This window comes from Cervus canadensis, chromosome 18, assembly GCF_019320065.1.
Source record: "Cervus canadensis isolate Bull #8, Minnesota chromosome 18, ASM1932006v1, whole genome shotgun sequence".
NCBI classification, from domain to species: domain Eukaryota; kingdom Metazoa; phylum Chordata; class Mammalia; order Artiodactyla; family Cervidae; genus Cervus; species Cervus canadensis.
The window spans coordinates 53,462,107-53,485,596 of NC_057403.1; the positions used below are offsets into that span (position 1 = coordinate 53,462,107).

General features: G+C 43.0%; 1 protein-coding gene across 1 annotated transcript in view; it reads left to right on the top strand.

Moving 5' to 3' along the window:
• The first annotated feature begins 3,216 nt into the window (after positions 1 to 3,216).
• GINS2 (GINS complex subunit 2) overlaps positions 3,217 to 23,490 on the top strand; it is a 36,959-nt gene continuing 16,685 nt past the window's right edge. The window contains exons 1-2 of the mRNA XM_043435174.1: positions 3,217 to 3,410; positions 3,632 to 3,746. Coding sequence (XP_043291109.1) covers positions 3,321 to 3,410; positions 3,632 to 3,746 — 205 coding nt within the window. The 5' untranslated portion in view covers positions 3,217 to 3,320. The remainder of the gene's footprint in view (positions 3,411 to 3,631; positions 3,747 to 23,490) is intronic.

Here is a 23,490-nt window from a genome sequence, read left to right on the forward strand (position 1 = left end):
GCCTGCAAGCAGCAGGGAGGGACTCACAGGCCCAGCGGTGGCGATTAGGAGGACACTGCTGGGCTGTGTGGAGCCACAGGCAGCTGGGAAAGACCTGTGGCCACTGGGTGGGGTCCGGAGGCTTCCCCAGGCCAGGCTTTCCGGGACCCTGCAGGCAGTCCACGGGCTCTGGTTTCAGACCGTCCCTCCTCTTGGTCCCCTGGGCTGCTGCCCTAGGTGCTATCCCTAGAACATCCACTCCCAGCCTTCAGGTGATTCTCCTGCTGCTGGACTGGGTCCCACTCCGCCCCCCGGAGCTCTCTTTCTGTAAACTGCTTATCTGTTCACATCACTCCCTGACCTGCATCTCTCAACCGGCCCGCTCAGCATCTGGTCAGGTTCTGGGGAGCAGCTTACACAGCGGCCCTGGAGAACCGGAGCTGTCTGTCTTTCCTGCTTCACTCACCACCGCACTCAGCAGGGAGAAGGACACCTTGAGGGCTGTCGTGAGCAGAGCCAGCCCTGCCGCCGGGCGCCGGAACCATGGCTGTCTGCACAGCTGGGCCAGACGCGTCTGAGAAGTTCGCCTACATCAGTCATTCCCTCCCCGCCTCCCGAGGGCTCTAGGAGGTGAAGGTCGGAAGAGGTACCAGTTGGAGTGGCTGGGTCTCACCAGTAGAATTTGCCAGTGGCCAGAAACAGCAGGGGAGTCAGGCCTGCAGGGGTCATGCTATCAGCCCTGCCTCGGAGACCTTAGAGGGTCCCAGGTAGTGAAGTAGTCTTTTTCCTTGGCGGGTACCATCCCAAGGGCCCCTTTCAGCTGGGCTGACGGAAGAGTTTCAGGAGGAGGTGTTTTTGTGCTCTGCATGTCCCTTCTGCTTCCATGACTGTAATTCTAGCCATCTCCCTAGCTGTGAGACGCCACCCGCAGCAAGTCGCTGCTTCCCCGCCAGTCCCCGGGGACCACGGGAGAGCAGGGACATCTGGGTGGTTTCCACCTTTTGGCTGTTGTGAATCCTGCTGCTTTAACAAGCCCCTTAAGGACCTTGACCAATACCTTAGCCAATACTTGTTTGTCCAATACTTGTCCAATGTTTGTCCAATACATGTCCAATACTTTGGCCACCTGATGTGAAAAACTGACTCATTTGAAAAGACCCTGATGCTGGGAAAGATTGAAGGTGGGAGGAGAAGGGGACGACAGAGGATGAAATGGTTGGATGGCATCACTGACTCAATGGCCATGAGTTTGATTAAACTCCGGGAGTTGGTGATGGACAGGGAGGCCTGGCGTGCTGCAGTCCATGGGGTCACAAAGAGTCGGACACGACTGAGAGACTGAACTGAACTGAAGGACCTTGGTGTCTGCTCAAGTTTGAGGCTCCAAGATGCCACCATTCTATAGTGTGAAAAGCCACACCCGCTTTGTCCCATTCTGTCTACAACCCTGTGAGGCATGTCGCCACGTTCACAGAAAGGACACCAGGATACTGGGCTCTGCTAGCACTCATGATCCCGCCACGGCCTCTCTGAACCTCAGCTCTCCCACCAGCTCTTTTCCTTTGCACTTTTACAGTCTGTGGAAATCAGGGAGGGAAGCCTCTCCAACTTTGAAACGCAAATATTTGCCAGTCAAGGAAACATTGTCCCATCAATCAAAACCCAGACAAGTTGGCACACACTGTCTGCAGATGCCTGAGGGAGCTTCTATTTTAGGAGGGGCCAGGTGGCCTGCCACCCCCCTCTTCCCCAAATACCCTGGGACTCCTCTTCCTACCTTGCTTGCAGATGAAGAGACAGACGTTCAGAGCGGTCACTTGCTCTCGGTTACACAGCATCCCGAGGGATCTTTTATTTTCTTGGAAAGTATTTATCTTCGTAAATGACACAATGAAGGAAATCTCCAGGCTCATCATGATCATTTCCTTCGCAGATAAACAACAAACTGCTTTCCAGGCCATGTAAATTGGCAGAACTGGATGATGGCTTTATTTCATCTTCCCAACAACCTGACATGGGGCAGTTTTCTGGATGGTTAGACAGGAAAGTGTGTGTGTGTTTTTTGGAGTATGGAGCTTTCCTGAAGGGATCTAGAACCCTGAAATCCTCCTGTCACATATGCTTTTTCTTGGAACCTAAAGGTAATGCTGTCAAATTCAGCATCCCCCCCACCCCAGTCCTCCTCTAGCTGCGTCACCTCAGGTGGAAGCTCTCCTGGCTTATCATCACCCCACTGGAATCCCCCTGACCTTGGTTAGAGGTCAGTCCTCTATCCTCACCCAGACCACTGAATCAGAAGTCTGCGGGAGCGTGCATGTCAACACTGGGCATTTCTGGGGGAAGAGTGAGGGAGGGTAGGGAAGGGATGCTGCCAGAGGAGGGCCTGAGAACCACTCTTGCTGTGGGTTCACGTGAACCCACCCTATAGAGGGCACCCGGACCAACCACAGTTAAGAGCCGAACTCACCATGCGTATTTGCAAACTTGCCCCTTCACAGGTTTCACCTGCGGAGACTGTAAAAGTGCAGGTTCTGAGCCTTTCCTCCAGCAGTTTCTGAATTGGAATATGTGGGTGCAATGAAGGAATCTACATTTTTATAGATGTTACCCCGTGTACAGAGAGGCCGGAAGATTGTTAACTTAAAAGAAACAACGCCTTCCCTCACTCTGCTTGGGTGGGTAGGTCGGTGGGGTGGGGTCCCGCGTTTGTGTAGCCAGGTTACACCGTGACCAATTATATGCATTAACTCCTGGCTCCGAAGGCGGTGACAGAAGATGAGATGGTTGGATGGCATCACCGATTCAATGGACATGAGTCTGAGCCAACTCGGGGAGATGGTGATGGACAGGGAAGCCTGGCGCGGGGCAGTCCATGGGGTCGCAGAGTCGGACACGACTGAGCGACTGAACAACAACTGCCGGCCCCGAAGCCTACCCACCTCCAGTTTGACCCGCGGTGTGGGAGGGCAGGCGACCGGGGCTCGTGAAGGGACACCAAGGGCGGTTCTAGGTGCAGGTGAGCCGGCGGCTCCAGGTGAGCTGAGCACTGGAGGGGCGGGACCGGGACACGGGGGAGGGCGGGGCCTACCGCGAGGGGGCGGGACCCACTCCGCAGACACGTTCAAGCTCGCCAATCCGCGGGCTCGTAACAGTCGCTCTCCCCGCCTTCCACCGCCCCACCTAGAGCGCCGTCTTTCTATAGGCCGGCCGAGGCTCCTTCCGGCCAGGGGGCGGGCTCTGCGCGGTGGCGGGAAAGCGGCGGACACAGTGGTGTTTTCTCGGAAGCTGAGGGACCTGAGGCGGCGGCGGCGGAGAGTCCCGGGTCGGAAGCTGGCGACGCCATGGACGCAGCGGAGGTGGAGTTTCTGGCCGAGAAGGAGCTGGTCACCATCATCCCGAACTTCAGCCTGGACAAGATCTACCTCATCGGGGTGAGAACCGCTGGGCCTCCGGCTCGCTCTGGTGGGCTCCCGCTCCCGGGGGGCGGGGTTGTCGGGGCCCAGGGCCCGCAGGTGTAGTCGGGCGGGGCTGGGGAACCTGTGCAGAGGGGCGGCGGGGCGCGGGGCCGGCCGAGACCGCGCAGGGCGTCAGCCCGTGAACGGCGGAGGTCCAAGCCCTACACTTGTGAATGACGGGGTGTGCGTGTTTGCAGGGCGACCTGGGGCCTTTCAACCCCGGCCTACCGGTGCAGGTTCCTCTGTGGCTGGCAGTCAACCTGAAGCAGAGACAGAAGTGTCGGCTGCTCCCGCCCGAGTGGATGGACGTGGGTGAGGACGCCGAGCGGGCCCCGCGAGTGGTTGGGAGACGGGGTGCCATTTAGGGGGCGTGTGTACCAACTGTAGTTCAGGTTTTCACTGTAATATTATTTCCACTCGCTTTATTTAAAAAAAAATTTTCATTTTATTTTTTGTTTATTTGTTTAGCTGCGCCAGGTCTTAGTTGCAGGCATGCAGGGTCTTTTAGTTGTGATTTGGGGGATCTAGTTCTCTGACCAGGGATTGAACCTGGGTCCCTTTCATTGGGAGCGCGCGGGAGTCTTGGCCACTGAACCACCAGGAAGGTCCCTGGTTTTTATTTTATATTGGAGTATTAGTTGAATAACAATGTTGTGTTAGTTCCTGGTGTGCAGCAAAGTGATTCAGGTATATGTGCTTGTGTCTACTCTTTTTTGAAATTCTTTCTACATTTTGGTTATTAGAGAATATTGAGCAGAGTTCCATGTGCTATGTAGTGGGTGCTTGTTGGTTATCCATTTTAAATCTAGCAGGACACATTCCTGTAGCACATAGAACTCTGCTCAAGGTTATGTGGCATCCTGAATGGGAGGGGAGTTTGGGGGAGAATGGATATATGTATACGGATGGCTGAGTCCCTTTGCTGTTCTCCTGAAGAGGTCGCAACATTGTTTGTTAATTGGCTATGCCTCAGTACGAATGGGGCTTCCCAGGTGACTCAGTAGGTAACAGTCCACCTGCAACGCAGGGGATGTGGGTTTGATCTTGGGTGGGAAAGATCCCTGAAGGAGGGCATGGCCACCCACTCCAGTATTCTTGCCTGGAGAATCCTCTTAGACAGAGGAGCCTGTTGGCCTATTGTCCTTAGGGTCGCAAAGAGTTGGACGCGACTGAAGCAACTAAGCAGGCACACATGCAATACAAAAGAAAAAGTTCAAATTTAACAAATAATAAATATGATAGTGTGTATATCTCAGTCCCAAACTCCCAGTGTATCCCTCCCCTCCACCTTTCCCCTTTCCTAACTCAAAGTTTGTTTTCTAGGCCTGAGTCTGTTTCTGTTTTGTAAATAAGTTCACTTGTATCATTTTAGATTCCCCATATGGGGAATCTAAAAAATATGTATCACCTATATGACACACAGATGTTTTCTCCTATATAGTATGGGTTGTTTTTACATGTTCTTCATAGTGTCCTTTGACACACAGTGTTTAAAAATTTTAATGAAGTGCTGTTTATCAGCTCTTTCTTTTGTTGCTTGTGCTTTTACTATTTGTCTTTTTCTGCCTGGTTTTCTTCACTTAGCCTGATGATATCCAGGTCCATCCATGTTGCTGCAAGTGACATTATTTCATTCTTTTTAATGGCTGGGTGATACTCCAGTGTGTGTGTACACACACCACATCTTGTTCATTCATCTGTCGGTGGACACTTACGTTGCTTCCATGTCTGGGCTATTGTAAACAGGGCTGCAGTGAACATTGGGGTGCATGTGCTTATTTATTTATTTTTGGCTGCACTGTGCATTATATGGGATCTTAGTTCCCTGACCAGGGATAGAACCCGAGCCCCCTGCAGTGAAATCTCTGAGTCTTAACCACTGGACTTCCAGGGAAGTCCCACTTGTATCTTTTTTGTTTTTTTTTTTTTACAAAAAACAATTTATTTTTTGTTTTTACAAAAAACACAAATTTCAGAGAAGTCTTTTTTTTTTTTTTAACATATTTAGTTTTTTATGTATTTATTTTTGGCTGTGTCAGGAGCTTCCCTGATAGCTCAGTTGGTAAAGAATCTGCCTGCAGTGCAGGAAACCCTGGTTCGATTCTTGGGTCGGGAAGAGCCATTGGAGAAGGGAAAGACTACCCACTCCAGTATTTTGGGGCTTCCCTTGTGGCTCAGCTGGTAAAGAATCCACTTGCAGTTCGGGTAGACCTAGGTTCGATCCCTGGGTTGGGAAGATCCCCTGGAGAAGGGAAAGGCTACCCACTCCAGTGTTCTGGCCTGGAGAATTCCATGGATAGTCCATGGGGTCTCAAAGAGTCAGACACGACTGAGTGACTTTCACTCACTCACTGTTTTGGCTGTGCTGGGTCTTCACTGCTGCACAGGCTTTTCTCTGGTCGTGGCAAGCGAGGGCTACTCTCTAGTTCTGTGCACAGGCTTCTCACTGCAGTGGCTTCTCCCATCGCTGCGGCTCCTGGGCTGTAGAGCACAGGCTCAGTAGTTGTGCACAGGCCTAGTTGCTCTGCCGCAGGTGGGATCTTCCTGGACCAGGGATCGAACCCTTGTCTCCTGCATTGGCAGGCAGATTCTCTACTACCGAGCCACCAGGGAAGCCCTAGGCTTCTACCTTTTGTTTGTTTGTTTGCATTTTTTTTCCTCTTATATTTTTTTATTATTTTTTCCTCTTATATTTTAAAATTAATTATTTTATTTTTAATTCAGAGATAACTGCTTTACAATGTTGGTTTGATTTCTGCCATACATCAACATGATTTAGCCAGAGTGATTTAAGTCAGAGAGAGAAAAACAAATATCTTAACCACATGTATATGGAATCTAGAAAGATGGTACTGATAAACTGACTGCAGGGTAGCAGTGGAGACGCAGACATAGAAACCAGCTTGTATCTGTTTGAACTGAGTGTTTTTCCAGCTAGATGCCTTCAAGTAGTGGGATTGCAGAATCCTGGTAGTTCTTTTTATAGTTTTCTGAGGACCCTCTATACTGTTTTCCATAGTGGCTCCACCAGTTTACATTCCCACCAATAGTGTAGGAGGTTTCTGTTTTCTTTCCACCCTCAGCATTTATTGTTTGTAGTTTTTTTAAAAAAGCATTTTATTGTAACTTCTGTTTTAGGAAAGTATATGAGTGGCTTCATGGCTAAGTCTTGTCCAACTCTTGCAACCCCATGGCCTGTAGCCCGCCAGGCTCCTCCATCCATGGGATTTCCCAGGCAAGAATACTGGAGTGGGTTGCCGTTTCCTTCTCCAGGGGATCTGCCTGACCCAGGGATGGAACTCAGGTCTCCTGCATTGGAGGCAGATTCTTTACTGACTGAGGCACCAGGGAAGCCCCTATTTGTAGATTTTTTTTTTTTTTTAATGTGTTTTCTTGTCTGTGCTGTATGTCATGTGGGATCTTAGTTCCCTGACCAACCAGGGATCTAACCCATGCCACTTGCTTTGGAAACCTGGAGTCTTAACCACTGGACCTCTAGGGAAGTCCTTATTTTTTGTAGAATTTTTGATGCTCACCATTCTGATTGGTGTGGGGTGATATCTCATTGTAGGTTTTTTTCTTTTTTTTTTTAAGGACTTTATTTTTTTATCTTATTTATTTTTTGACTGTCCTGGATCTTCTTTGCTGCATGGGCTTTTCTCTAGTTGCTGCGAGCCGGGTCTGTTCTTTCATTCTGGTGTGCGGGCTTTTCTTGTTGCAGAGCACAGGTTATAGGGCACTCGGGCTTCAGGAGTTGAGTCACGTGGGCTCAGTAGTCATGATTTTTGGGCTCTAGAGCACAGGCTCAATATTTCGAAGCATGGGCTTAGTTACTCCAAGGCATATGGGAATCTTCTTGGACCAGGAATCAAACTGGTGTCTCCTGCATTGGCAGGCAGATTCTTTTCCACTGAGGCACCAGGGAAACCCTCATTGTAGTTTTGATTGCATTTCTCTAATAATTAGTGATATTGAGCATCTTTTCATGTACCTCTTAGTAGACATCTGTATGTCGTCTTTGGAGAAAAGTCTTTTTAGGTCTCCTGCCTGTGTTTTGATTGGGTGTTTTTTTTTTTTTTTTATATTGAGATGCATGAGCTCTTTGCAAAATTTGGAGATTGATCTTTTGTTGGTCATGTTATTTGCAAACATCTCCCATTCTGTGGGTTGTCTTTTGTTTGTGGTTTACTTTGCTGTGCAAAAGCTTTTGAGTTTAATGAGGTCCTTTTTGTTTTTGATTTTACCTTAGAGTATAGTAGATTAGCAAAGTGATTCAGTTAAATATATACATATATCTGCCCTTTTTAAATTTCTTTTCTCATTTAGTCTATCAGACTATTGAGCAGAGTTCCATGTGCTGTGCAGTAGGTCCTTGTTGGTTATCTATTTTATTTATTTATTTTTAACTTTTTATTTTGTATTGGAGTATAACTGATTAACAGTGTTGTGATGTTACAGGTGGACAGCAAAGTGACTTAGCCATCTGTATATATGTATCCATTCTCCCCCAAATTCCCCTCCCATCCAGGATGCCACATAACATTGAGTGGAGTTCCATATACTATAGAGTAGGTCCTTGTTGGTTATCTGTTCTGAATATAGCAGAGTGTACATGTCTTTTTCAAACTCCCTAACTATTCTTTCCCCCTGGCAACCATAAGTTCTTTCTCTGTGAGTCTCTTTCTGTTTTGTAGGTTTGTTTGTATCATTTCTTTTTAGATTCCACATATATGGAATGTCATGTGATGTTTCTCTTCTGTCTGACTTACTTCACTCACTATGACCATTTCTAGGTCCGTCCATGTTGCTACAGATGGCATTATTTCATTCTTTTTAATGGCTGAGTAATATTCCTAATACATACATAACATTTCGTGATCCATTCCTCTCTCAATGGACACTTAGGTTGCTTCTGTGTCTTGGCTATTGTAAACAGTGCTGTAATGAACATTGGGGTGCATGTGTCCTTTAGGATCATGTTTTTCTCTGGATATACACCCAGGAGTGGGATTGCAGGGCCATATATATGGTAGGTCTGTTTTTTAAGGAACCTCCATACTGTTCTCCAGAGTGACTGCACCAATTTACATTCCCACCAACAGTGTAGGAGAGTTCCCTTCTCTGCACACCCTATCCGGCATTTATTGTGTGTGCATTTTTTGATGATAGCTATTCTGGCTGGTGTGAGGTGATATTTCATTGTAGTTTTGATTTTTATTTCTCTAATAATCAGCAACGTTAAACATTTTTTTAAGTGCCTTTTGGCCATCTGTCTTCTTTGGAGAAATATCTATTTAGGTCTTCTGCCCATTAATTGATTGGGTTGTTTTAATGCTATTAAGCATCCCGAGCTTTTTGTAAATTTTGGAGAGTAATCCCTTGTTGGTCACATCATTTGCAGACATCTCCCATTCTGTGGGTTGTCTTCTTTTTGTTTTTATTTTACATTGAAGTGTAGTTGATTAACAATGTTGTATCATTTTCAGCTGTACAGCAGAGTAATTCAGTTATACATATACCTGTATTTTTTCTTTTTCAAATTCTTTTTTCATTTAAGCTATTAGAGATTATTGAAAGTTCCCTGTGCTGTACAGTAGGTCCTTGTTGGTTATCTGTTTTACACATTTTAGTGTGTATATTTCAATCCCAAATTCTCAATTCATCCCTTCCCTCCACCTTTTGCTACTGATAATCGTAAGTTTGTTTTTTAAGTCTGTGACTCTGTTTCTGTTTTGTAAATAAGTCTATTTGCATGTTTTTCAGTTCTGCATATAAGCGACATTATGTGATATTTGCCTTCCTCTGTGTGGCTTACCTCACTTAGTATGATAATCTTCAGGTCTATCCATGTTGCTGTAAGTGGCATTATTTCATTCTCTTTCATGGCTGAGTAATATTCCGGTGTATATATGTAGCATATCTTCTTTATGAATGTATCTGTTGATGGACATTTAGGTTTCTTCCTTGTCTCAGCTGTTTTAAGCAGTGCTGCTATGAATATAGCAGTGCATGTGTCTTTTTGAATTATAGCTTTGTCCAAATATGTACCCAGGAGTGGGATTGCTGGATTATATGGTAACTCTGTTTGTAGATTCTAAGGAACCTCCATACTGTTCTCCGTAGTGACTGTTGTTCAGTAACTAAGTCGTGTCTGACTCCTAGTGACCCCATGGACTGCAGCACACCAGCCTACTCTGTCCTCCACTGTCTCCCAGAGTTTATTCAACTTTATGTCCATTGGGCTAATGATGCTATCTAACCATCTCATTTTCTGCTGCCCCTTCTTTTGCCTTCAATCTTCCCCTGCATCAGGGTCTTTTCCAAGGAGTCAGCTCTTTGCATCAGGTGGCCAAAGTATTGGAAATTCAGCATCAGGACTTTCAGTGAATATTCAGGGTTGATTTCCTCTGGGATTGACTGCTCTGATCTTGCCGTCCAATGAACTCTCAAGAGTCTTGGGCACCATGGTTTGTTCCCACCAACAGTGTAGGAGGTTTCCCTTTTCTCCACACCCTCTCCAGCATTTACTGTCTGTAAACTTTTTGATGATGACCATTCTGACCAGTGTGAGATGATATTTCATTGTAGTTCTGATTTGCATTTCTCTGATAATTAGCGATGTTGAGCATCTTCTCATGTGCCTGTGGTCATCTGTGTGTCTTCTTTGGACAGAAGTCTGTGTAGGTCATCTTCCATTTTTTGATGGGTTGTCTATTTTTTTGGTATTGAGCTACATGAGCTCTTTGTCAGTTTTGGAGATTGATCCTTTGTTGGTCTCATCATTTGCAAATCTCTCTCCCATTTTGTGGGTTGTCTTACTGTTTTCCTTATGGTTTCCTCTGCTGTGCAAAAGCTTTTCAGTTTCATTTGGTCTCATTTATTTTTGGTTTTAATTTTTATTTTCTATCAGTATAGTTGAATAACAATGCTTAGTTCCCGGTGTACAGCATAGTCACTCAGTGATACATGTACATATGTCTCTTTCTCAAGTTCTTTTCCTGTTTGGTCATTAAAGAATAGTGAGCAGAGTTATCTTTGGTGTACTGTAGATCCTTGTTGGTTATTTATTGTAAATATAGTAGTGTGTTTATGTCAGTCCCAAACTCCCAATTTATTTTTCCCCTCCACTTTTCTGTGAGTCTGTTTTTGTCTCGTAAATAAGTTCATTTGTATCTTTGTCTGGCTTACTTCACTTATTTTGATAATCTCCAGGTCCATCCATGTGGCTGCAAATGGAATTATGTCACTGGTTTTTTTTTTTAATTGAAGTATAGATGATTTATAATGTTGTGCCATCTCAGCTACACAGCAAACTGACTTAGTTATATATATATATTTTAATATTCCTTTCCATTATGGTTTATCCCAGGAGGTTAGATATAGTTCCAGTGTTAAGCAGTAGGACCTTGTTGTTTATCCATTCTAAGTGTAACAGTTTGCATCTACCAACCCAAACTCCCTGTCCACTCCCTCTCCCCTCCATTCGTCCCCCTTAACAATCAAAAGTCTGATCTCTGTGTGAGTCTGTTTCTGTTTTGTAGATAGGTTCATTTGTGCCATATTTTATTTTTTTAGGTGTTTATAATTCTTTATTTGGCATAATTTTAAACTTACAGAAAGGTTGTAAGAACACTGTAAACAAAATCCATGTACCCTCTACATAGATTCACCAGCTTCTATCTGCCAAACTGTGTATAGGCATGTAATTTTTTTTTCTGAATCACTGAGAGTAAGTTGGAGACAGTATATACCTTTAGTAGTACACAATATGTGTACTTCCTAAGAGCAAGAATATTTCCTTATATTGCTTCAGTATAATTCTCAAAATTGTGAAATTTAACATTGATGCAATATTATTATCTAATCCACACTCCATATTCAGATTTTTAAATTGTCCCATTGGTGTCCTTTACAGCTATTATTTCTCCATTTCAGGATCCAGTTCACAGTCCCGCAAGGGATTTACTGTTCTTTTTCTATAGACTCCTTTAATGTGGAACATTTCCTCAATCTTTGTCTTTATTGATCTTAAAATTTTTAAGGGTACAGCAATTATTTTATAGACTGTCTCTCAGCTTGGATTTGCCTCACATTTCCTCAGAATTAGATTCAGGTCATACATTTTTAGCAGAGATGCCCGGGAAGTGATGTTGGGGCCTCCTCATTGCATTATATCAAGAGGCATGTAATGGGAAGGAAATCCAAAAAAGGAGAAGGTGTATGTATACATATAGCTGATTCAGGCTTCCCTGGTAGCTCAGTTGGTAAAGAATCTCACCTGCAATGCAGGAAACCCCGGTTGGATCCTGGGTCAGGAAGATCCCTGGAGAAGGGCTAGGCTGCCCTCTCCAGTATTCTTGGGCTTCCCTGTGGCTCAAGTGGTAAAGAGTCTGCCTGCAATGCGAGTGACCTGAGTTCGATCCCTGTGTCGGGAAGATCCCCTGGAGGAGGGCATGGCTGCCCACCCCAGTATTCTTGCCTGGAGAATCCCGTGGACAGAACAGCCTGGTGGGCTGCAGTCCGTGGCGTGGCAGAGTTGGACGTGACTGAACGACTGAGCACAGCATGGCTGATTCCCTTCGCTGTACAGTGGAAGCGAACAGCATTGTAAAGCCGCTGCACTCCAAAAAAGAAACAGAGGCGTATGACATCAGATTGCCTGAAATCGATGAACTTAGCTTTGATCCATTTGCTTGTCATATTCTTACCCAGCAGTTTGTGCATCCATTGATTTACTGCTATACTTATTTGTTGTCGTTTGATTGTAAAAGAGAGCCCATCACATCTATGTATGTATGTATGTATGCATTTATTTATATTAAAAGAAACTCATGGATTTTTATTTTATGCAATTGGTTAAAACCAACTGTTTTACTGTATACTTTAATATTAAACTTATTTCAAATTTGGCCAGTGGGAGCCCCTTTGGGCTGGCTTCTCTGTCCTTTTATTATGTCACTATCATTCTTTGAGCACATTCTTATTTCTGAGACAAGATGTTTCAGGCTTAGTTAAGCTTTCCCTACCCCAAACTCAGATTGGCCCTCTCAGCTTGTTTTATCTTAATGGAGAACAGCTTTGAGAAACCACATGCCACGGACTCCCCTGGTGATGCAGTGGTTAATACTTCAGCATCCATTGCGGAAGGTAGGAGTTCAATCCCTGGTCAGGAAACTAAGATCCCGCATGCCTTGCAGCCAAAAATCCAAAATGTAAAGCAAACAATATTGTAACAACTTCAATAAAGAGTTTAAAAAATTGGCACACATCAAAAAAAAAACTTGAAAAACAGAAGGAAACCTTGTGCCAAACATACCATAGCTTCTGTCCTCTCCTCACACAAAGCTAGGGAAAAATTTTAAATACACAGTATATATGCACACACACTGAATTTTTTTTATCATATATTTCAGGTTCTCACAATATAATTGGACTTGCAGGTTTAAAGATATGGGTGATTATCACTTATGCTTCCATCTCCTCTCCCACCTTTTTCTACATTTTAATTGCATGTAAATATGGAAAAATTAAGAATGATGCTATATCTACTTTCTGTTCTGTAACCCTGTTTGTGTGTACACGTGTTCGCTCAGTCAGCAAGTTGTGTCAGACTCTTTGCGACCCCATGGACTGTAGCCCGCCAGGCTCCTCTGTCCATGGGATTTTGGGCAAGAATACTGAGTGGGTTGCCATTTCCTTCTCTAGGATATGCCATATTTTAGATTCCACATATAACCGATATATGATATTTGTCCTGACTTACTTCAACTTAGTTTGGTGATGCCTAGTTCCATCCATGTTGCTGCAGTTGGCATCATACTATTCTTTTTTATGGATGAGTAGTATTTCATTGTATGTATTTACCATATAAATATATATGAATTCGTCTGTTGATGGATGTTTGGGTTTCTTCCACGTCTCAGCTGTTGTAAGCATTGCTGCTATGACCATAGGGTGCATGTAACTTTTTGAATTCTAGTTTTGTCCATATATATGCCCAATAGTTGGATCATATGATAGCTCTAGTTTTATTTTCTGAGGAACCTTCATACTGATCTCCATGGTGGCTGCACCAACTTACAGTGCCACCAACAGTTTAGGCGGGTTCTCTTCCCCACACCCTCTCCAGTATTTATTGTTTGTACACTTGTTGATGATGGCCTTTCTGACAGATGGGAGGTGATATCTCATTCTAGTTTTGATTTGCTTTCCTCCAATAATTATGTGGTGTTGAGCTCTTCTCATGTGCTTCTTGCACAGCTGTATGTATTCTTTGGAGAAAAGTCTATTGGAGTCGTCTTTAAGCAATTCGATTGTTTATTTTTATATCAAGCTGCATAAGCTCTTGTAATTTTGGAGATTGGTATCTTGTGGGTCTAATCATTTGCAGATACTTTCTCCCGTTCTGTGGGTTGTCTTTTCATTTTGTTTATGGTTTCTGTTGCTGTGTAAAAGCTTTTAATTGTGGCCCCTTTGCTTCCTTTGACTTTTAGTTCTTACCTTTTATTGCAGTTTAGTTAAAGTAGTTAGTCTCAGGTGTGCAGCGTAGTGTACAGATTCAGTTGTGTATATACCTGTATCTACACTTGTCCAGATTATTTTCCCATTTCAGTTATTACAGAATAGTGAGCAGAGTTTCCTCTGTTATACAGTTGATCCTTGTTGGTTATTTATTTTAAATATAGTAGTGTGTGTACGTCATTTCCATACTTCCAATTTATCCCTCGCCTCCACTGTTCCTTTTTGCTAATGATAAGTTTGTTTTCCAAGTCTCTGAGTCTGTTTCTATTTTGTGAATAAATTCATTTGTATTTTTTTGTTTTAGACTTCACATATAAGCCATATCATATGGTATTTGTCTTTCTCTGTGTGGCTTAGTTTACATAATATGATAATCTCCAGGTTCATCCATGTTTCTGCAAATGTCTTTCTTTTTAATGGCTGAGTAGTATTCTGTTGTGTGTATGCACCACGTCTTCTTTATCCATTCATCTGTGGATGAGCGTTTGGGTTGCTTCCAGTCTTGGGTACTGTAAGCAGCGCTGCAGTGAACACCGGGTGCATGACCTTTGGAACCATGGTTTTCTCCAGATAAACGACCTTCATTGGAATTCCTGGATCATATGCTAACTCTTCTTTTATCTGTCTAAGGAACCTCCATACTGTTCCCCATAGTGGCTGCACTCATTTACATTCCCACCAGCAGTGTAGGAGTGTAGCCTTTTCTCCAGACCCTCTCCAGCATTTATTGTTGGTAGACTTTTTGATGGTGGCCATTCTGACTGGTGGGAGGTGATATCTCATTGTAGTTTTGATTTACATTTCTCTAATAATTAAAGTGTTGAGCATCTTTTCCATGTGCTTTTTGCCACCTGTCTGTGCCATCTTTGGAGACATGTCTATTTATGTCTTCTGCCCATTTAAAAAAAAGTCACGTATTCATCCTGGCTGTGCTGGGTCTTCACTGCCGCACAGGCTTTGTCTGTCTGTGGGCGGCGGGGGCTCCTTCCCAGTTGCGGCGCCCGGGCTTCTCGCTGCAGCGGCCACTCTGGTTGTGGAGTCCAGGCTGTAGGTGCTCAGGCGTCAGTGGCTGCAGTTCGTGGGCTCAGTCATTGCTGTTCCCAGGCTCTGGAGCACAGATGCGGGGCACAGGCTTAGTTGTGCAGCGAGGGGCATCTTCCCAGATCAGGGATCGAGCCCGTGTCTCCTGCATTGGTAGGTGGGTTCTTTAGCACTGAGCCACCAGAGACACTGTCTGCCCATTTTTTTATTGGGTTGTTTGGGCTTTTTTGTTGTTGAGTTGTGTGAGTTGTTTGTAAATTTTAGAGATTAAGCCCTTGTAGGTCACTTCATTTGCAAATATTTTCTCCAATTCTGTGGGTTGTCTTGTCATTTCCCGTATGGTTCTCTCTGCTGTGCAAAAACTTTTTGAGTTTTATTTGGTTGTATTTGTATATTTTTGGTTTTAGTTTTTATATTGAAATGTAGTTGAGTAACAGTGTTGTCTTAGTTTCAGATTTCCAGCATAGCAATTCAGTTATACATATACATATTGGGCTTCTTAGGTGGCTCTAATGGTGAAGAACCCACCTGCCAATGCAAGAGACGTGGGTTTGATTCTGGCTGAGGAAGATCCCCTGGAGGGGGACATGGTAACCCACCCCAGTATTCTTGCCTGAGAATCCCATAGACAGAGGAGCCTGGTGGGCTGCGAGCCTTAGGGTTGCAGTGAGTTGGACACAACTGAAGCAGCTTAGCATGCACATGCATACATGTATCTCTTTCTCAAATTCTTTTCCCTTTATGGTTTTTACAGGATAGTGAGCAGTTCCCTGTGATATACTGTATGTCCTTGTTGGCCATCTATTTTAAATATTGTCGTGTGTATATGTCAATCCCATACTCCCAATTTTTCTCTTCCTTCCACTTTTTCCCTTTGCTAACCGTAAGTTTGTGAGTCTGTTTCTGTTTTGTAAATAAATTCCTTTTTATCTTTTTTTGTTTTTAAATTTTTACAGTGTTGTGCTGGTTTCTGCTGTACAACAATGCAGATCAGCCGTTATTGTGTTTCTATCCCCTCCTTTGTGAGCCTCCCTGCCCTCCCCCACCCCACGCCTCTGGGTCATCACCGAGGACCAGACTGGGCTCCCTGTGTCATCCACTTTATCCATGACAGTGTGTGTATGCTGATGCTACTCTCTCCTTCCGTCCCACTGTCTCCCCCGGCCCCGCTGTGTCCACAAGCCCATTCTGTGCATCTGTGTCTCCATTCCGTTCCTGCAAATAGGTTCATCAATACCATCTTTCTAGATTATATATACATGTGTTCATATACAATATTTGTTTTTCTCTTTCTGACTTACTTCACAAGTAAGTAAGTGAAGATAACAGGATCTAGGTTTATCTAATTCTCTAGAACTGACTCAAATTCATTCTTTTTATGGCTGAGTAATATTCCATTGCATGTATATACCACATCTTCTTTATCCATTCATCTGTTGATGGACATCTAGGTTGCTTCCATGTCCTGACTGTTGTAAATAGTGTTGCAATGAACATTGGGGTACATGTGTCTTTTAGAATTGTGGTTTTCTCAGAGTATGTGTTTCGTAGTGTGATTGCTGGGTCATATGGTAGATTTATTGTCCACAATGGCTGTATCAATTTACATTCCCACCAACAGTATAGGAGGGTTCCCTTTTCTCTGCATCCTCTCTAGCATTTATTGTTTGTACACTTTTTGATGATGGCCGTTCTGTCTAGTGTGAGGTGATAATCTCATTGTAGTTTTCATTTGCATTTCTGTTACAATTAGTGATGTTGAACATCTTCTCATGTGCCTGTGGCCATCGGTGTATTGAACAAAAGTCTTTAGATCTCCTGTCCGTATTTTGATGGGGTTCTTTGTTTTTTGATATTGAGCTGCCTGAGCTCTTTGTCAGTTTTGGAGATTGTCTGTCTCATGATTTGCAGATATTTTCTCCTGTTCTGTGGGCTTTTTCATTTTCCTTATGGTTTTTTCTGCCGTGCAGAGGCTTTTGGGTTTCATTTGATCATATTTGTTTATCTTTTATTGGAGTATACAGTTGAGTTACAGTGTTGTCTTAGTTTCAGGTATACAGCATAGTGATCTAGTGATACACATAGATGTATGTCATCTCAAATTCTTCTCCCATTTTGGTTATTACAGAATAGTGAGCAGAGTGACCTGTGTTTTACTGTAGGTCCTTGTTGGTTATTTATGTTAAATATAGTAATATGTATGTATCAGTCCCAAACTCCCAGTTTCTCTTTCCCCTCCACTTTTCCCCTGTGCCGACCATAAGTTTGTGAGTCTGTTTCTGTTTTGCAGACAAGTTCCTTTCTATAGCTTTTTATAGAATCCACATGTAAGCAATACCATATGATACATATCTTTCTCTCTCTGGTTTACTACTGTTAGTATGGTAATCTCTGTGTCCATGCATGTTGCTGCAAGGGGAATTATTTCATTCATTTCTTTAAATTGAAGTGTAGATGATTAGCAGTGTTGTGCTCATCTCTGCTGTACGCAAAGTGACTTAGTTATTCACGTGTGTGCGTGTGTGTACATTTTTAAAAATACTCTTTTCCGTTATGGTTTCTCCCAGGAGGTTGGATATAGTTCCCAGTGTGAGACAGTGGACCATTCTAAATTAATAGTTTGCATCAACCAATGCAGAATTCATAGTCCACCCCTGTACCTGTCCACCCCTCCTCCCTTTGGCAACCAGAAGTCTGATTTCTATGTGAGTCTGTTCCTGTTTTGTAGATAGGTTCATTTGTGCCATATTTTAGATTCCACATGTAATTGATACCACGTGGTAAGTGTCTTTCTCTTCCTGACTGACTTACTTAGTATGATTATCTTTAATTGCATCCATGTTGCTGCAAATGGCATCATTTCTTTTTTTAATGGCTAAATAGTATTTCATTGTATATATGTACCACTCTATGAATTCATCTGTTGATGGAGATTTAGGTTTCTTTCATGTCTCAGCTATTGTAAGCAGTGCTGCTATGAATATAGGGTACATGTATCTTTTTGGATTTAGTCTGGATATATGCCCAGGAGTGGGGTTATTGGATCATACAATAGCTCTGTTTCTAGATTTCTGAGAAACCTCCATACTGCTCTCCATAAGTTCTCCAACATGTATTAACACCAACAGTGCAGTAGGATTCCCTTTCCTTCATGCCCTCTCCAGCATTTATTGTTTGTAGACTTTTTGATGATGGCCATTCTGACCAGTGTGAGATGATATCCCATTATAGTTTTGATGTGCATGTCTCTGATTAGCAATATTAAGCATCTTTTCATACGTCTCTTGGCCATGTGTATGTCTTCTTTAGAGAAAGTCTGTTTAAGTTTCCTGACCATTTTTCTGATTGGATTGTTTATTTTAGCTACATGAGCTCTTTGTCAAGTTTGGAGATGGGTCTCTTGTTAGTCTTCTCACTTGCAAACATTTTCTCCCATTCTGTGAGTTGTCTTGTTGTTTTGTTTATGGTTTCCTTTGCTGTGCAAAACCTTTTGAATTTAATGAGGTTTCATTTGTTTATTTTTAGTTTTTATTTTTCATTGGAGTGTAGTTGATTGACAGTGTTGTGTTATTTTTAGGTGTACAGCAAAGTGATTCAGTTATAAACACATTACATATATTTTCTCTTTCTCAAATTCTTTTTTCATTTAAATAATTAGAGATTTTTAATCAGAGTTCCCTGTGCTATACAGTAGGTCCTTGTTGGTTATCCATTTTAAATATTTCAGTGCATAATCCCAAACTACCAGTTTATCCCTTCACTCGACGTTTTTCTTTTGGTAATGGTAAGTTTTGTCTAAGTCTGAGTCTGTTGCTGTTTTGTAAATAAGTTCATTTGTATATTTTTAGATTCTGCATATAAGCCATATCATGTGATATTTGCCTTTCTCTGTGTGGCTTACTTCACTTGCTATGATAATCTCCATGTCTACTGATGGTCCGGCAAGTGGTATTATTTCACTCTTTTTAATGACTGAGTAACACTCCAGTGTATAGATGTGGCACATCTTCTTTATGAATTTATCTGTTGAGGGACATTTAGGTATCTTCTGTGTCTCAGCTATTGTAAGCAGCACTGCTATGAACATAGGGGTGCATGTATCGTTTTGAAGTATATATTTGCCCAGTTAGATGCTGGGGGGGTTGCTGGATCATATGATAGCGCTAATTTTAATTTCTGAGCACCTCTATACTGGTTTCCATAGTGGCTGCACCAACTTACATTGCCACTAACAGTTTAGGAGGGTTCTCTTTTCTCCACACCCTCTCCAGCATTTATTGTTTGTACACTTGTTGATGTTGGCCTTTCTGACAGATGTGAGGTGATATCTCATTGTAGTTTTGATTTGTGTTCTTCCAATAATTAGTGATGTTGAGCTCTTCTCATGTGCTTCTTGCATAACAATATGTATTCTTTGGAGAAAAGTCTTTTGGAGTCTTCTTCCCGTTATGTGATTGGATTGGGTTTATATCAAGTTGCATGACTTTATAAATTTTGGAGATGGATCCCTTGTAGCTCTAATTGTTTGAAAATATTTTGTACCATTCTAAAGGTTGTCTGTTCTTTTTTTTTTTTTAGTAGTTTCCTTTGCTATGCAAAAGCTTTTGAGTTCAATTACATCCCCTTTGCTTATTTTTATTTTTGTTTTATATTGTAGTTTAGTTGATTAATAAAGAAATGCAAAAAGCAAAATGACTGTCTGAGGAGGCCTTATAAATAGCTGTGAAAAGAAGAGAAGCGAAAAAACCAAGGAAAAAAGGAAAGATATACCCACTTGAATGCAGAGTTCCAAAGAATAGCAAGGAGACATAAGAAAGCCTTCCTCAGTGATTAGTGCAAAGAAATAGAGGAAAACAACAGAATGGGAAAGACTAGAGATCTCTTCAAGAAAATTAGAGATACCAAGGGAACATTTCATGCAAAGATGGGCTCAATAAAGGACAGAAATGGTAGGGACCTAGCAGAAGCAGAAGATATTAAGAGGTGGCAAGAATACACAGAAGAACTATACAAAAAAGATCTTCACGACCCAGATAATCTCAAAATGGTGTGATCACTCACCTAGAGCCACACATCCTAGAATGTGAAGTCAAGTGGGCCTTTCTAGAAAGCATCACTACGAACAAAGCTAGTGGAGATGATGGAATTCCAGTTGAGCTATTTCAAATCCTAAAAGGTGATGCTGTGAAAGTGCTGCACTCAATATGCCAGCAAATTTGGAAAACTCAGCAGTGGCCACAGGACTGGAAAAGGTCAGTTTTCATTCCAACCCCAAAGAAAGGCAATCCCAAAGAATGTTCAAACTACCGTGAAATTGCACTCATCTCACACATAATGTGAGATTAGTGCAGTAATGCTCAAAATTCTCCAAGCCAGGCTTCAAGAATACGTGAATGAACCGTAAACTTCCAGATAGTCAAGCTGGATTTAGAAAAGGCAGAGGAACCAGAGATCAAATTGCCAACATCCGCTGGATCATCGAAAAAGCAAGAGAGTTCCAGAAAAACATTTACTTCTGCTTTACTGACTATGCCAAAGTCTTTGACTGTGTGGATCACAACAAGCTCTGGAAAATTCCTCAAGAGATGGGAATACCAGACCACCTGACCTGCCTCTTGAGAAACCTGTATGCAGGTCAGGAAGCAACAGTTAGAACTGGATATGGGAGAACAGACTGGTTCCAAATAGGAAAAGGAGTACGTCAAGGCTGTATATTGTCACCCTGCTTATTTAACTTATACGCAGAGTATTTCATGAGAATGCTGGGCTGGAGGAAGCACAGGCTGGAATTAAGATTACCGGGAGAAATATCAATAACCTCAGATATGCAGATGACACCACCCATATGGTAGAAAGTGAAGAAGAACTGAAGAGCCTCTTGATGAAAGTGAAAGAAGAGAGTGAAAAAGTTGGCTGAAAGCTCAACATTCAGAAAACTAAGATCATGGCATCTGGTCCCATCACTTCATGGCAAATAGATGGGGAAACAGTGTCAGACTTCATTTTTTTGGGCTCCAAACTCACTGCAGATGATGACTGCAGCCATGAAATTAAAAGACACTTACTCCTTAGAAGGAAAGTTATGACCAACCTAGACAGCATATTAAAAAGCAGAGACATTACTTTGCCAACAAAGGTCCATCTAGTCAAGACTATGGTTTTTCCAGTGGTCATGTATGGATGTGAGAGCTGGACTATAGAGAAAGCTGAGCACCGAAGTATTGATGCTTTTGAACTGTGGTGTTGGAGAAGACTCTTGAGAGTCCCTTGGACTGCAAGGAGATCAACCAGTCCATCCTAAAGGAAATCAGTCCTGAATATTCATTGGAAGGGCTGATGCTGCAGCTGAAACTCCAATACTTTGGCCCCCTGATGTGAAGAACTGACTCATTTGAATTGGAAGGGCTGATGCTGCAGCTGAAACTCCAATACTTTGGCCCCCTGATGTGAAGAACTGACTCATTTGAAGAGACCTTGATGCTGGGAATGATTGAAGGTAGGAGGAGAAGGGAGTGACAGAGGATGAAATGGTTGGATGGTATCACTGACTCAATGGACATGAATTTCAGTAAACTCCGGGAGGTGGTGATGGACAGGGAAGCCTGGTGTGCTGCAGTCCATGGGTTCGCAAAGAGTCCGACATGACTGAGCAACTGAACTGAACTGAAAGTTTTGTTAGTTTCAGGTGTATAGTGTAGTGATTCAGTTGTATATATACATGTATCTACTCTCTTCAAATTCTTTTCCCATTTCGGTTATTACAGAATAGTGAGCAGAGAGTTCTGTTAGTGGAAAGAGAGTCTGGAGACCCTTCCTCCTGTGGGCCTTGGTTCTCAGTAAGGACCCAAAAAGAATCTAAGGTCCTACCATTACAAGAAGATATTAAGAAGAGGTGGCAAGAATACACAGAAGAACTGTACAAAAAAGATCTTCATGATCCAGATAATCACGATGGTGTGAGCACTCACCTAGAGCCAGACATCCTAGAATGTGAAGTTAAGTGAGCCTTAGAAAGCATCACTACGAACAAAGCTAGTGGAGGTGATGGAATTCCAGTTGAGCTATTTCAAATCCTAAAGGATGATGCTGTGAAAGTGCTGCATGCAATATGCCAGCAAATTTGGAAAACTCAGCAGTGGCCACAGGACTGGAAAAGGTCAGTTTTCATTCCAGCCCCAAAGAATGCTCAAACTACCACACAATTGCACTCATCTCACATGCTAGTAAAGTAATGCTCAAAATTCTCCAAGCCAGGCTTCAGCAATACATGAACTGTGAGCTTCCAGATGTTCAAGCTGGTTTTAGAAAAGGCAGAGGAACCAGAGATCAAACTGCCAACATTCGCTGGATCATCGAAAAAGCAAGAGAGTTCCAGAAAAACGTATATGTCTGCTTTATTGACTATGCCAAAGCCTTTGACTGTGTGGATCACAATAAACTGTGGAAAATTCCTCAAGAGATGGGCATACCAGACCATCTGACCTGCCTCTTGAGAAATCTGTATGCAGGTCAGGAAGCAACAGTTAGAACTGGACATGGAAGAATAGACTGGTTCCAAATAGGAAAAGGAGTACGTCAAGGCTGTATATTGTCACCCTGCTTATTTAACTTATATGCAGAGTAGTACATCATGAGAAACACTGGGCTAGATGAAGCACAAGCTGGAATCAAGATTGCCAGGAGAAATATCAATAACCTCAGATATGCGGATGACACCACCCTTATGGAAGAAAGTGAAGAAGAACTAAAAAGCCTCTTGATGAAAGTGAGAGAGGAGAGTGAAAAAATTGGTTTAAAGCTCAACATTCAGAAAACTAAGATCATGGCATCTGGTCCCATCACTTCATGGGAAGTAGATGGGGAAACAGTGGAAACAGTGTCAGACTTTATTTTTTTGGGCTCCAAACTCACTGCAGATGATGACTGCAGCCATGAAATTAAAAGACACTTACTCCTTGGAAGGAAAGTTATGACCAACCTACACAGCATATTAAAAAGTAGAGACATTACTTTGCCAACAAAGGTCCATCTAGTCAAGGCTATGGTTTTTCCAGTGGTCATGTATGGATGTGAGAGTTGGACTGTGAAGAAAGTTGAGCGCTGAAGAATTGATGCTTTTGAACTGTGGTGTTGGAGAAGACTCTTGAGAGTCCCTTGGACTGCAAGGAGATCAACCAGTCCATCCTAAAGGAGATCAGTCCTGGGTGTTCACTGGAAGGACTGATGTTGAAGCTGAAACTCCAATACTTTGGCCACCTCATGCGAAGAGTTGACTCATTGGAAAAGACTCTGATCCTGGGATGGATTGGGGGCAGGAGGAGAAGGGGACGACAGGATGAGATGGCTGGATGGCATCACCGACTCAATGGACATGAGTTTCAGTAAACTCCAGGAGTTTGTGATGGACAGGGAGGCCTGGCGTGCTGCGATTCATGGGGTTGCAAAGAGTCGGACACGACTGAGCGACTGAACTGAACTGAACCATTACAAGAAA